Source organism: Babylonia areolata, chromosome 26 (assembly GCF_041734735.1).
Source record: "Babylonia areolata isolate BAREFJ2019XMU chromosome 26, ASM4173473v1, whole genome shotgun sequence".
Taxonomy (NCBI): domain Eukaryota; kingdom Metazoa; phylum Mollusca; class Gastropoda; order Neogastropoda; family Buccinidae; genus Babylonia; species Babylonia areolata.
The window spans coordinates 5,723,018-5,735,517 of NC_134901.1; the positions used below are offsets into that span (position 1 = coordinate 5,723,018).

Below are 12,500 nucleotides of genomic sequence, written 5' to 3' on the forward strand. Positions count from 1 at the left end.
GTGACTCACTGCACTTCTTCAGTAAATCAATAGTTTGCAAGTAAATGACTGAACATACAAGGTGGGTAACAACTTCTACTACTACTACTACTACTACTACTACTACTGATAATAATCACGATAATCATAGTCATCATAATGATGATGACGATGATGATGATGATACCACTACTCTGCTATTTCTACTACTACTACTGACCCAGTATGAGCGTGCCTGCATCAGACATGGACAACGCCCTTCCTAGATCTTCGTCAGCGAAGCCAGGCCATGATGATGACTGACCCAGTTTACAGAGCGCTTTTCCGATGTAAAACATGCTCTGTTGTGCTGTACAATGTAAAGACCAACATGTTTAACATTCATTTAAACATTAAAATGAAACTCTTAGTCCAAAACCCAGCACAGACATCCAGCCAAACGTTAAGATGTACAGACTGGTATAAAAACCATCAAAAACAACACGACACTGAGTGAGTGAGTGAGTGAGTGTGAAAATAAAGTTAGAATAAATAGAAATAGATTGAAAGAAAGAGTAAATGATTGAATATGATCATATACATAGTATAAATGAAAAAAATAGATAGCAGAGTTATGTTTCAGCATTGATGGATTGGTGAAATTATTCTGAACTATTTTGCTTTATTTCTGTTTACTATTACTTTTGCCATAATTGCTGTTATTATGATTGTTGTTGGTGTTGTGATGGTGGAGGGTTGTTAGTATTGTTATTCTTATTATTACTGTTTCATTTTTGCCTTTCTCTTGAGTATCAGATACACAGGGAGGAGAGCATTAGTTCTCTGGTGGTGTTGCTATTACATTTTGCAGTAAAATTGTGTGTGTGTGTGTGTGTGTGTGTGTGCGCGCGTGTGTGTGTGCGTGCATGCGTGCGTGCATGTGTGCATGTCTTAGAGAGTGACGGGGTGCACAAGTGACCATCATTTTCTGTGATTCTTAGGTGTGGAGTGGCTATTGATTGATGCCAGGTTTTTGATACCCCATGTGCTTTAAGAATCAGTTTGAAACCAATAAAGAGTCTTGAGTTCTTCTTCTTCTTCTTCTGTGTTCGTTGGCTGCAACTCACACGTTCACTCGTATGCACACGAGTGGGCTTTTACGTGTATGACCGTTTTTACCCCGCCATGTAGGCAGCCATACTCCGTTTTCGGGGGTGTGCATGCTGGGTATGTTCTTGTTTCCATAACCCACCAAACGCTGACATGGATTACAGGATCTTTAACATGCGTATTTGATCTTCTGCTTGCATATACACACGAAGGGGGTTCAGGCACTAGCAGGTCTGCACATATGTTGACCTGGGAGACTGGAAAAATCTCCACCCTTCACCCACCAGGCGCCGTCACCGTGATTCGAACCCAGGACCCTCAGATTGACAGTCCAACGCTTTAACCACTCGGCTATTGCGCCCATCTGTTGAGTTTTTAATCTTATTATTTTTGGATACTTTGTTTACTTTAATCCCCTAGTTACACAATCAGCTAACGCCTTACCCTCATCAAACCCCCAGCAGCATGTTGACGCCAACCGTTGTGCTGAAGTGAGAGCTGGGTTGAGTCAGTTGTGGTCCAGTGGGTTGACCATCTGACGGGCGCAATAGCTGAATGGTTAAAGCGTTGGACTTTCAATCTGAGGGTCCCGGGTTTGAATCACGGTGACAGCGCCTGGTGGGTAAAGGGTGGAGATTTTTACGATCTCCCAGGTCAACATATGTGCAGACCTGCCAGTGCCTGAACCCCCTTCGTGTGTATATGCAAGCAGAAGATCAAATATGCACGTTAAAGATCCTGTAATCCATATCAGCGTTCGGTGGGTTATGGAAACAAGAACATACCCAGCATGCACACCCACGAAAACGGAGTCTGGCTGCCTACATGGCAGGGTAAAAACGGTCATACACGTAAAAACCCACTCGTGTGCATACGAGTGAACGCAGAAGAAGAAGACCATCCACTCTTTGGTAGCGAGGGTCTCAGGTTCCATTCGTGCAAGGATTGTGATGTCCCCCTCCCCACCCCCCTCCTTGCCATGAAGGTTGTATTATTTCAGTACAGTCCACAATGACCAACACAAAGTATTCTCATACACTTGAGTTTTGTTGTGTGCAGGCATGCGTCAGCTGGCTGTTGTTTGAGGAGACGCTGCCTGTGTTGTGGTGGTGTGGGTCATCTCTGATCCTGGCCGGCCTTCTCCTGGTGCATCATGGGAGCCGGGACAAGGCTGAAGACGGTCTGGACATGAACCCTGCCAACAAAAAGACTGTTTGATGGTGGTGTGTTGATTTCATGTGGTTTTTCTTTGTTTGATGGTGGTGTGTTGATTTCATGTGGTTTTTCTTTGTTTGATGGTGGTGTGTTGATTTCATGTGGTTTTTCTTTGACTGTTTGATGGTGGTGTGTTGATTTCATGTGGTTTTCTTTTGTATGTATGTATGTATGTATACATGTACGTATGTATGTATGTATGTGTGTATGTTTGTATGCATTGCGTTTATGTTTGTTTTATGGTCTGATTGGTGCATTTTTGTTTGTGTATGTAATGTTGATGTAATGTGTCATGTAAAATATTGTCTGTTTTGTAACGCACCTAGGAGCAGTTTTATGGATGGATTGATATATAAGTATCCATTATTACTGTTAATGATATTATTATTATTATTATTATCATCATCATCATCATTATTTCATTATTATTTTTATTATCATTATCATCATCATCATCATATTTATTTCATTATTATTATTATTATTATTATTATTATTATTATTATTATTATTATTATTATTATTGTTGTTGTTGTTGTTGTTGTTGTTACTACTACTATTAGCACATGCGGTTATAATGGGGGTGGGAGGGGTGGGGGAGTGGTGGCCAGGTGGGATAGAGGTATGTATGACTGTGTGTTTATTTGTTTGTGTATGTGTAGGATTGTATATGCATTAGTGAGCATTGAAAGTGAATATTTGTGTGTGTGCATGAATGTGTGTGTGTGTGTGTGTTTGTGTGTGTGTTAGAAGAAAGAGAGAGAGAGAGAGAGAGAGAGAGAGAGAATGAATTTCTGAAGGTAATAGAATAAGCAACAATGCTTTTTTTTTTTTTCATCCAGCCGTCAAAAGGGGAGAAACAAATAAACAAATACATTGCAAATAGTATCACATAACATTAAACGAGAAAGGGAGAAAAAAAATCATAGCACACATTCATAACAAATCTTGGAAAGGACTACATGAAAATTGTGCCCACAAATGCAAACATACTCTTCAGAGTAACATATACATGTGGCGAAAATGTAGAGAAAAGACAGACAGACAGACAGAGACACAAAGGGAGGGAGGGAGAGAGAGAAAAGACAGACAGACAGACAGACAGAGACACAAAGGGAGGGAGGGAGGGAGAGAAAAGACAGACAGACAGAGACACAAAGGGAGGGAGAGAGAGAGAGACAGACAGACAGACAGACAGAGACACAAAGGGAGGGAGGGAGAGAGAGAAAAGACAGACAGACAGACAAACGGAGACACAAAGGGAGGGAGGGAGAGAGAGAAAAGACAGACAGACAAACAGAGACACAAAGGGAGGGAGGAGAGAGAGAGAAGACAGACAGACAAACAGAGACACAAAGGGAGGGAGGGAGAGAGAGAAAAGACAGACAGACAGAGACACAAAGGGAGGGAGGGAGAGAGAGAAAAGACAGACAGACAGAGACACAAAGGGAGGGAGAGAGAGAAAAGACAGACAGACAGACAAACAGAGACACAAAGGGAGGGAGGGAGAGAGAGAAAAGACAGACAGACAGAGACACAAAGGGAGGGAGGGAGAGAGAGAAAAGACAGACAGACAGAGACACAAAGGGAGGGAGAGAGAGAGAGAACAGACAGACAGACAGAGACACAAAGGGAGGGAGGGAGAGAGAGAAAAGACAGACAGACAGAGAAACAAAGGGAGGGAGGGAGAGAGAGAAAAGACAGACAGACAGAGACACAAAGGGAGGGAGGGAGAGAGAGAAAAGACAGACAGACAGACAGAGAAACAAAGGGAGGGAGGGAGAGAGAGAAAAGACAGACAGACAGACAGAGAAACAAAGGGAGGGAGGGAGAGAGAGAAAAGACAGACAGACAGACAGAGACACAAAGGGAGGGAGGGAGAGAGAGAAAAGACAGACAGACAGACAGAGAAACAAAGGGAGGGAGGGAGAGAGAGAAAAGACAGACAGACAGACAGAGAAACAAAGGGAGGGAGGGAGAGAGAGAAAAGACAGACAGACAGAGACACAAAGGGAGGGAGGGAGAGAGAGAAAAGACAGACAGACACACAAAGGGAGGGAGAGAGAGAAAAGACAGACAGACAGACAGAGACACAAAGGGAGGGAGGGAGAGAGAGAAAAGACAGACAGAGACACAAAGGGAGGGAGGGAGAGAGAGAAAAGACAGACAGACAGAGACACAAAGGGAGGGAGAGAAAAGACAGACAGACAGAGACACAAAGGGAGGGAGAGAAAAGATAGACGGAGACACAAAGGGAGGGAGAGAGAGAAAAGACAGACAGACGGAGACACAAAGGGAGGGAGAGAGAGAAAAGACAGACAGATAGAGACACAAAGGGAGGGAGGGAGAGAGAGAAAAGACAGACAGACGGAGACACAAAGGGAGGGAGAGAGAGAAAAGACAGACAGAGACACAAAGGGAGGGAGAGAGAGAAAAGACAGACAGATAGAGACACAAAGGGAGGGAGGGAGAGAGAGAAAAGGCAGACAGACGGAGACACAAAGGGAGGGAGGGAGAGAGAGAAAAGACAGACAGACAGACAGAGACACACAGGGAGGGAGGGAGGGAGAGAAAAGACAGACAGACAGAGACACAAAGGGAGGGAGGGAGAGAGAGAAAAGACAGACAGACAGAGACACAAAGGGAGGGAGGGAGAGAGAGAAAAGACAGACAGACAGAGACACAAAGGGAGGGAGGGAGAGAGAGAAAAGACAGACAGACAAACAGAGACACAAAGGGAGGGAGAGAGAGAGAGAAAAGACAGACAGACAGACAGAGACACAAAGGGAGGGAGGGAGAGAGAGAAAAGACAGACAAACAGAGACACAAAGGGAGGGAGGGAGGGAGAGAAAAGACAGACAGACAGAGACACAAAGGGAGGGAGGGAGAGAGAGAAAAGACAGACAAACAGACAGACAGACAGAGACACAAAGGGAGGGAGGGAGAGAGAGAAAAGACAGACAGACAGAGACACAAAGGGAGGGAGGGAGGGAGAGAAAAGACAGACAGACAGAGACACAAAGGGAGGGAGGGAGAGAGAGAAAAGACAGACAGACAGACAGAGACACAAAGGGAGGGAGGGAGAGAGAGAAAAGACAGACAGACAGAGACACAAAGGGAGGGAGAGAGAGAAAAGACAGACAGACAGACAGACAGAGACACAAAGGGAGGGAGGGAGAGAGAGAAAAGACAGACAGACAGACAAACAGAGACACAAAGGGAGGGAGGGAGAGAGAGAAAAGACAGACAGACAGAGACACAAAGGGAGGGAGAGAGAGAGAGAAAAGACAGACAGACAGACAGACAGACAGACAGACAGAGACACAAAGGGAGGGAGGGAGAGAGAGAAAAGACAGACAGACAGAGACACAAAGGGAGGGAGGGAGGGAGAGAAAAGACAGACAGACAGACAAACGGAGACACAAAGGGAGGGAGGGAGAGAGAGAAAAGACAGACAAACAGAGACACAAAGGGAGGGAGAGAGAGAGAGAAAAGACAGACAAACAGAGACACAAAGGGAGGGAGGGAGAGAGAGAAAAGACAGACAGACAGACAGACAGACAGAGACACAAAGGGAGGGAGGGAGAGAGAGAAAAGACAGACAGACAGAGACACAAAGGGAGGGAGAGAGAGAAAAGACAGACAGACAGACAAACAGAGACACAAAGGGAGGGAGAGAGAGAAAAGACAGACAGACAGAGACACAAAGGGAGGGAGGGAGAGAGATGTCTTTGAGAACAGTACCATCAAATCACATTACTTAATTCATGTACAGAAATAGCAAAATTGTCCACCAGCTACTTGATTTCTATATAGAATTAGCAAAGTTTTTCCATCAGATAGTCATGATACCTTTTTTTTTTTTGAAAACATTGAGACTTGTATGAACATTGAAATGAGATATGATTTTGTTTCAGCGACATCCACCAGAGTAAGACAGACTAGATTTAGATAAATCAATTCTAGGCAGTGGTGCCATGATCATACTGATGTCGTGGAGCCTACTTGTAACGAATCATTGTTTTAGATATGGAGGAGCAAAACCAGACATTATCTTAAACATAAAAAGTGCCTTGTTATGAGTGAGTTTTCATTTTAATGTTCGGTATACTCAAGTTTTTACAGTCAGAGACAGTTAATGAAGAAGATTTTAGAAGTATGAGCTTTACAGCTCTTCTATGCAAACTCAAAGAGAGAGAGAGAGAGAGAGAGAGAGAGCACTTGTAGTTTCATATATCATGCCTCAAATGCAGGGTTTCTGTATTTTGAATTACTTGTATATTTGTGCACTTCTGAATATATGTGCATGTCTAATGATATATGTGTGTATGTGCTTGTGCAAGTATGCAAAATGTTGCGAGTGCATCTTCTTGAGTCTTTGAATGAATATTGGTCATCACTTAATACATAGAACAAAGGAGATATAAATGATATTTGATAAAATAAACTGAATGCAATTCATCCTTGATTAGTTCTTAAGTCATGCGTTTGGTTAAAATCATGTTGTTGGTTTTATTTTCGTTTTTTGCAATTGGGAAAAAAATGATCAGTTTGCATGGTTGTGATTCTGTAATCATGGCAGCAAAGTCAGCAGATGTGATAGTTTTGCTGTTTTCATTTTGTTTGTATGATGAATAAGGTATGGAACCATGACATGGAAAAGGATACAAGGCAAAGTGATGCTGCTTGCAATAAAAAGAACGCCATTTACAGTTATGTTTATTGTGATGGGTTGTGTTGTTTTTTTTCTATTTATTTGTTGGTTGATAACACTCTTTATGTGTCTTCATTATGTTTTGTTGATTTGGTTGCTGTTTATTCCCATTCTCTTGTTTTCTCTCTCTCTTTCTCTGTATGTGTGTGTGTGTGTGTGTGTGATAGAATTTGTGGTTTGATTTATTTAACCTAAAAGACTTTTTATTTTTGCACATTTTAGTGTTTTGTTTAGCGTCACAGATGGACTTGTATATTCACACACACAAACACATACACACGTACGCATGCATGCACATGTGCACCGCACACACATACGCATACACACACAAACTGTGAAGACGTTAGTGAGTGAAAGTTTAATGAAGTGATCTTAACATGAGATTTTATCAAATACAGTTTGAACAAATAATATATCCGGATTGAAAAAAATACACACAAGAAACAAAAGCAGATCATTGAGATACATGTGTTTTATACAGTGCAATGAATGAATATAAATTGAAACATTCATACTGACTGACTGAAAGAAATTACATGATGTATTTTGCACTGGTTACATTTTGCTTATATTGATGATACCATGAATGATGTTCTGTGAAATCTGCAATATTATATTAATTATACTTGTATGAACAAAATGTGTAATTACCAGCAGTTTTTTCATATCTATCATTCCAAATATTTATCAGCTTTGACAAAATTTTGTCCACAAAATCAGTTGATTCCCAGTTAGTGGATTTTTTTCCCTGGTCGTTTGGACCCACAATGTTTTTTTTAACCGTTCAAGTATTGTTAACTTTCATTTATCTGTTTGTTTCCATTCATATATTCTTTGTTTTTTCCTTCTTTTTCTTAGCGAGTTCTTTGTTAGACTCGAAGCTGATAATTTCACATATTTTGATGATTTCACAATTTTACATAATTTCCCTTGACCACCAACTTAAGACACATATTTGTCAATATAATGATATGAACACAACAACAAACTTTTATGCCACTAAAAATGTAAACTTTTAAAACGTTTATAATATTGTACAATCAACTGTAACATTTTCATTAGCAATTCAAAATGAATAAAATAAAGAAAAAAGAAAAAGGGGCATACAGATGTACCCATGAATCAGTGAAAGGCTTATGCTAATACTTTGCAGAAAACAGTTAATTGTCTGACATGCTCATACTGCTGTAATACTCATTCCCTCTCCCCATACTACCTCACACACACACACACACACACACACATGAGTGTATGTGTGCTTGCACACACAAACACACACACACACACATATGCACACAAGACTTGGAAAATTAAAACCGCCATCACCCAAACTTTACAATGCACATATAATGACCTGTTCACAGAAGCTTGACTATATTAATGTCCTTACTTGACTAAAAGGGTTTATGATTCAAACAACAACAACAACAAAAAGTTGAGTCAACACTCCTGAATGGGTACGAAAACATTTGGAAAAACAAAATCATGACTGCTGTAAAATTTCGAAATTGTACATATTGGAGAAGAAAACATTTGGAAAATATGATTAACAAATAGTAAAGAGTGGTAACTCTCTCCATTACACAAGGTACACAACTAGCACACAGGTAAATACACAGGTAAATAAAAGGTACATTGGAACAAACCCAGACACTTCCTCTGAGGAAGTGTCTGGGTTTGTTCCAATCCACCTTTTATTTACCTGTGTGCTAGCTGAATCGGTAGCGTAAGCATCACTGACTTGAAGTTGTGTACCTTGTGTAATGGAGAGAGTTACCACTCTTTATTATTTGTTAATCATATCGTCTCCTGGCTTCATTATTTGTTAATTTCCATTGGAAAACAGATTCACGACTGCTATAGAATATTCCAAAGTGTATGTCCCACAGCACATCCCTTCACCACATGTATGTAGCTCCTAAACCGTGCGCCCTCTCCGGCTGTTGCCATAAATCTGGATTTCTGCAATCCCTATAATGTCATATGATACATAATCCCCCACATGTTCCTTGCACGCATGCTGAACTGCTCTTCACAACTCACCTGACGCCATGCCTATCTCACCTGTACCAACAGCATCACACGCCTCTCGCACCTCTAGTGCCTGTATGCCATGTGTGTGTGTGTGGTTGTTTTGTTTTGATTTCTGTATATTTTTTTTCCTCTGTTATGTATCTCTACTAACACCATGCTTTCATTTTTATTAAATATTGTGTAGTGTATACCCAGTTCAGAGCGGGGACTGGATGTAAAAAAGCACACCAGTGCTTATCAATTATCCTCGAAATAAAGATTTTGTCTTGTCTTGTCTTGTAATGCTGGACATTCAATGGCGGTATACCCAGCAAAACGCAGCCTTTCAAACAGCCGACAAGCCTTTGCAAATTAGTTGGACCTTCTCCCTTCTGGAAGGCACTAAACTGCATTCAAACATAAAATTGTCAGAAATAAAAGATTAATTTAAAAAAAAAAAAAGAGCTTTGTCCCCCCCCCCCCCCCCCCCCCCAACTCAACTGATTGTTTTAACCAAAACGCGACTGAAGCCGGAACGAATCATTGTGCAACGGGTTCCAGTGAGTGTGGTGAGTGTATGGTGTTGGCTGGAGGGGGTGGAGGTGGAAGAGGGGTGCAAATGAAGGTGTATGTGAGAAGGGAATACGAATAAAGAAGGAATGGAGACTGGGGCAGGGAGGAAGGGAAAGAACGCGAGGGAGAGATAGGAGGGGTCGGGGTGGGGGAGCCGGGAGGGGGTTGGGGGGTACACACACACACACACACACACACACAGAGATCTTAATTGCTCTTTGATTTATTCTAACACAGCTGTTTTTTTAGGTGATTGATATTTCTTTAAACTGTTTAGAAATTAATGTGTAAAATATTCAGTATAGTCTTATGCGATCCATTTGAATGTTTTAACTTGCGCATGTCTCTTGAGAGTGTGTGTTGTCGCTGTTGTTCTAAATGCTGTAAAGTGTTCTGAAATATGTAAAACGTTCTTAGCTGTCACAATATATTATTCTATGGGATTTGTTGATTACTTAAATACGTACTTGTCCTGTAAATACATATTTTCTGATTGTACAGTGACACGACCTCATGTGAATTTCTCTTGGAAGATAATAAAGTTGAATTGAATGGAAATTTTCAAATGAATACCTGCATTCGGTATACGAGTATTCTAAGGGCAAGTAGGCAAAAGACAAGTTTGTCATGCCTTTGCCTGAAACAAAAGAGGGTGCCGAGAGTGAAACAGTAAACCAATTTCCCAATTTTTTAAGAATATTTGTGTAATCTACCACAATAAAACCATTATTTCTTGAAACTCTTTTTGCTGTGTGTGTGTGTGTGTGTGTGTGTGTGTGTGTGTGTGGTACAAAGAAGAAAGAAAGAAAAACTCTTTGCATTCTAATCATGATTAATTAATAAGAATAAAACTATTCATAAGTGGGCCTATTTACAAATTTCAAACTCGCCACACAAAAATTACCATGTAAATACCAAGCAGACATTGTCTTGGTCTACTTCCCCATCAATTAATTAATCATTACGAGAACTGTTATACTAAACAGGAATCTAACGTTCGTACTATTAAAAGAATATATATAAAAAAAATTAAAAAAAGAAAAAAAAAGAGGATCAATGTATAGTCTATTTCTCTTAAGATGTGTTCTCCTATTATAAATTCATGTGGCTAATAAGTCAAGATAAATGTTGCGTTTGGGAAAATTTAGATCAGTCTCAACAATAAACAACTAGAACAGAAGCAAACTGAACTATTGTGCATATCTGCAGGTCTACACTCTAGAGCTTTAAAAACCGACAAAACAACAACAAACAAAAAACAACAAGGAAAAAACCAAAAAACCCGCCCCCCCATCTTGTAGCTTTCAGAGACAAAATCGAGAATTATCTTATTAAGCCACTGTACTGTCAACAACAAACAAAATTCCTAACATCACACTTACTGAAAATTGTATTTTCGTTATTGTTTCTGAGGTTGTTTTGCTTCTCATATATTATATACATACATACCACACACACACACACGCACACACACACACACACACACACACACACACACAGAGAGAACATATTAAATCCATATATGGATACATATGTACGGACACATAAAAATATGAAAGAAAACTAAATAGAACACAAATAAACAAATAGATGATAAAGAAAACCAATAGGATTAGTGTACAGAAAATGCATTATTTCTGGCTAGGTTGGAAATCTCGCAACATATTGTAATTGGACTGAGCATTACAAACACTTGTCATACTGGCTGCGAACGAAAAACGCAACACAAAATTCAGGCCAAAATACACCCAGATGACCAACCAAGTGAAAATGGTACACGAATGAAAACTAATGCCTGGTTAATCTGATTATTGTAGCTTCTGGCGAAACATGGCCGCGAAACTTATCATGCTAATGAAAAAACACCAATACCATGTCATTTGTGCCAGAAAACAAAACAAAAAACAACAACAAAAAACGTTAAAATGACCAGTATTAATCTGCTGGTTATGTACATGATTATCCTGTGTTGGATGTTTCTGTGATTCCATGTCCCAATCATGTTTTGAGGGGTGAGGGTGTCTCTCAGCGTGCATAACTATTATTTATTTATTTATTTATGTAAGCTTACCTATTATTTATTCGCCCTTTTTTTTTTCTCAAGGCCTGACTAAGCGCGTTGGGTTACGCTGCTGGTCAGGCATCTGCTTGGCAGATGTGGTGTAGCGTATATGGATTTGTCCGAACGCAGTAACGCCTCCTTCAGAAACTAAAACTAAAACTCTCTTGGGGATTATATTGCCTTTGTTCACTAAATCAAACACCGCTTGACAGTAAACGAAAAGTAGTTTTTGCAATTGAGGGGATTGATGCCAGAGATTGATGCCACGTTGATCCGGTGTCACCATGGCTCAGCGGTCAAGGGGCTAAGCATCCAAGGCTTCCTGGTACATGGGCTCCACGGTGGCCGCCACGTTGAGGTGGTTGTCCTGCTGGGGGTAGTGGTGGTGGCCCCTGTTCAGGGGGGGCCGCTGGTAGCTGGGCACCGGTGGGGGCGGGGGTGGCGGGGAGGAAGAGGGAGGGGAAGATCTCCCTGCTGATCCCCGCTGGTCAGACAGCAGTGGCACGGCCTCCGACTTGGCAACACCACCGATCCGTTTGGCAGGTCTCCGGCCTGCCCCGTTGGTCAAGATCGTGGGTACTGGGCCAGGAGGCAGGTTCTGGAGAGAGACAAGACAAGACAAGACAAGACAAGACACATTGTTTATTTCGAGGATAATAGATAAGCACTGGTGTGCTTTTTTTACATCCAGTCCCCGGGAGAGAGAGAGAGAGGGGGAGGGGGGGGGGGACAGAGAGATATATACATATAGAGAGACAGGTAGATAGATAGATAGAGAGGGAGAGATATAGAGAGGGACAGAGAGATAGAGATAGAGGGACAGAGAGAGATAGAGAGAGATATGCATAGAGAGGT

The 12,500-nt window shown here is 41.1% G+C and overlaps 2 protein-coding genes across 4 annotated transcripts in view; one reads left to right on the forward strand and one right to left on the reverse strand.

Moving 5' to 3' along the window:
* LOC143300398 (uncharacterized) overlaps nucleotides 1–9,465 on the forward strand; it is a 13,805-nt gene extending 4,340 nt beyond the window's left edge. Inside the window, exons 3-4 of one of the 2 annotated variants that reach the window (XM_076614034.1) lie at nucleotides 2,128–2,291; nucleotides 6,201–9,465. In XM_076614034.1, the coding sequence (XP_076470149.1) occupies nucleotides 2,128–2,286 (159 nt within the window). In that variant the 3' untranslated portion in view covers nucleotides 2,287–2,291; nucleotides 6,201–9,465. Of the gene's footprint in view, nucleotides 1–2,127; nucleotides 2,638–6,200 lie in introns of those variants that run through there. The other variant, XM_076614033.1, reaches the window with a different exon arrangement.
* Nucleotides 9,466–10,856: 1,391 nt separating this feature from the next.
* LOC143300555 (lysosome membrane protein 2-like) overlaps nucleotides 10,857–12,500 on the reverse strand; it is a 34,234-nt gene continuing 32,590 nt past the window's right edge. For both annotated transcript variants that reach the window (XM_076614309.1, XM_076614308.1), the window contains exon 14: nucleotides 10,857–12,243. In XM_076614309.1, the coding sequence (XP_076470424.1) occupies nucleotides 11,950–12,243 (294 nt within the window). In that variant the 3' untranslated portion in view covers nucleotides 10,857–11,949. The remainder of the gene's footprint in view (nucleotides 12,244–12,500) is intronic.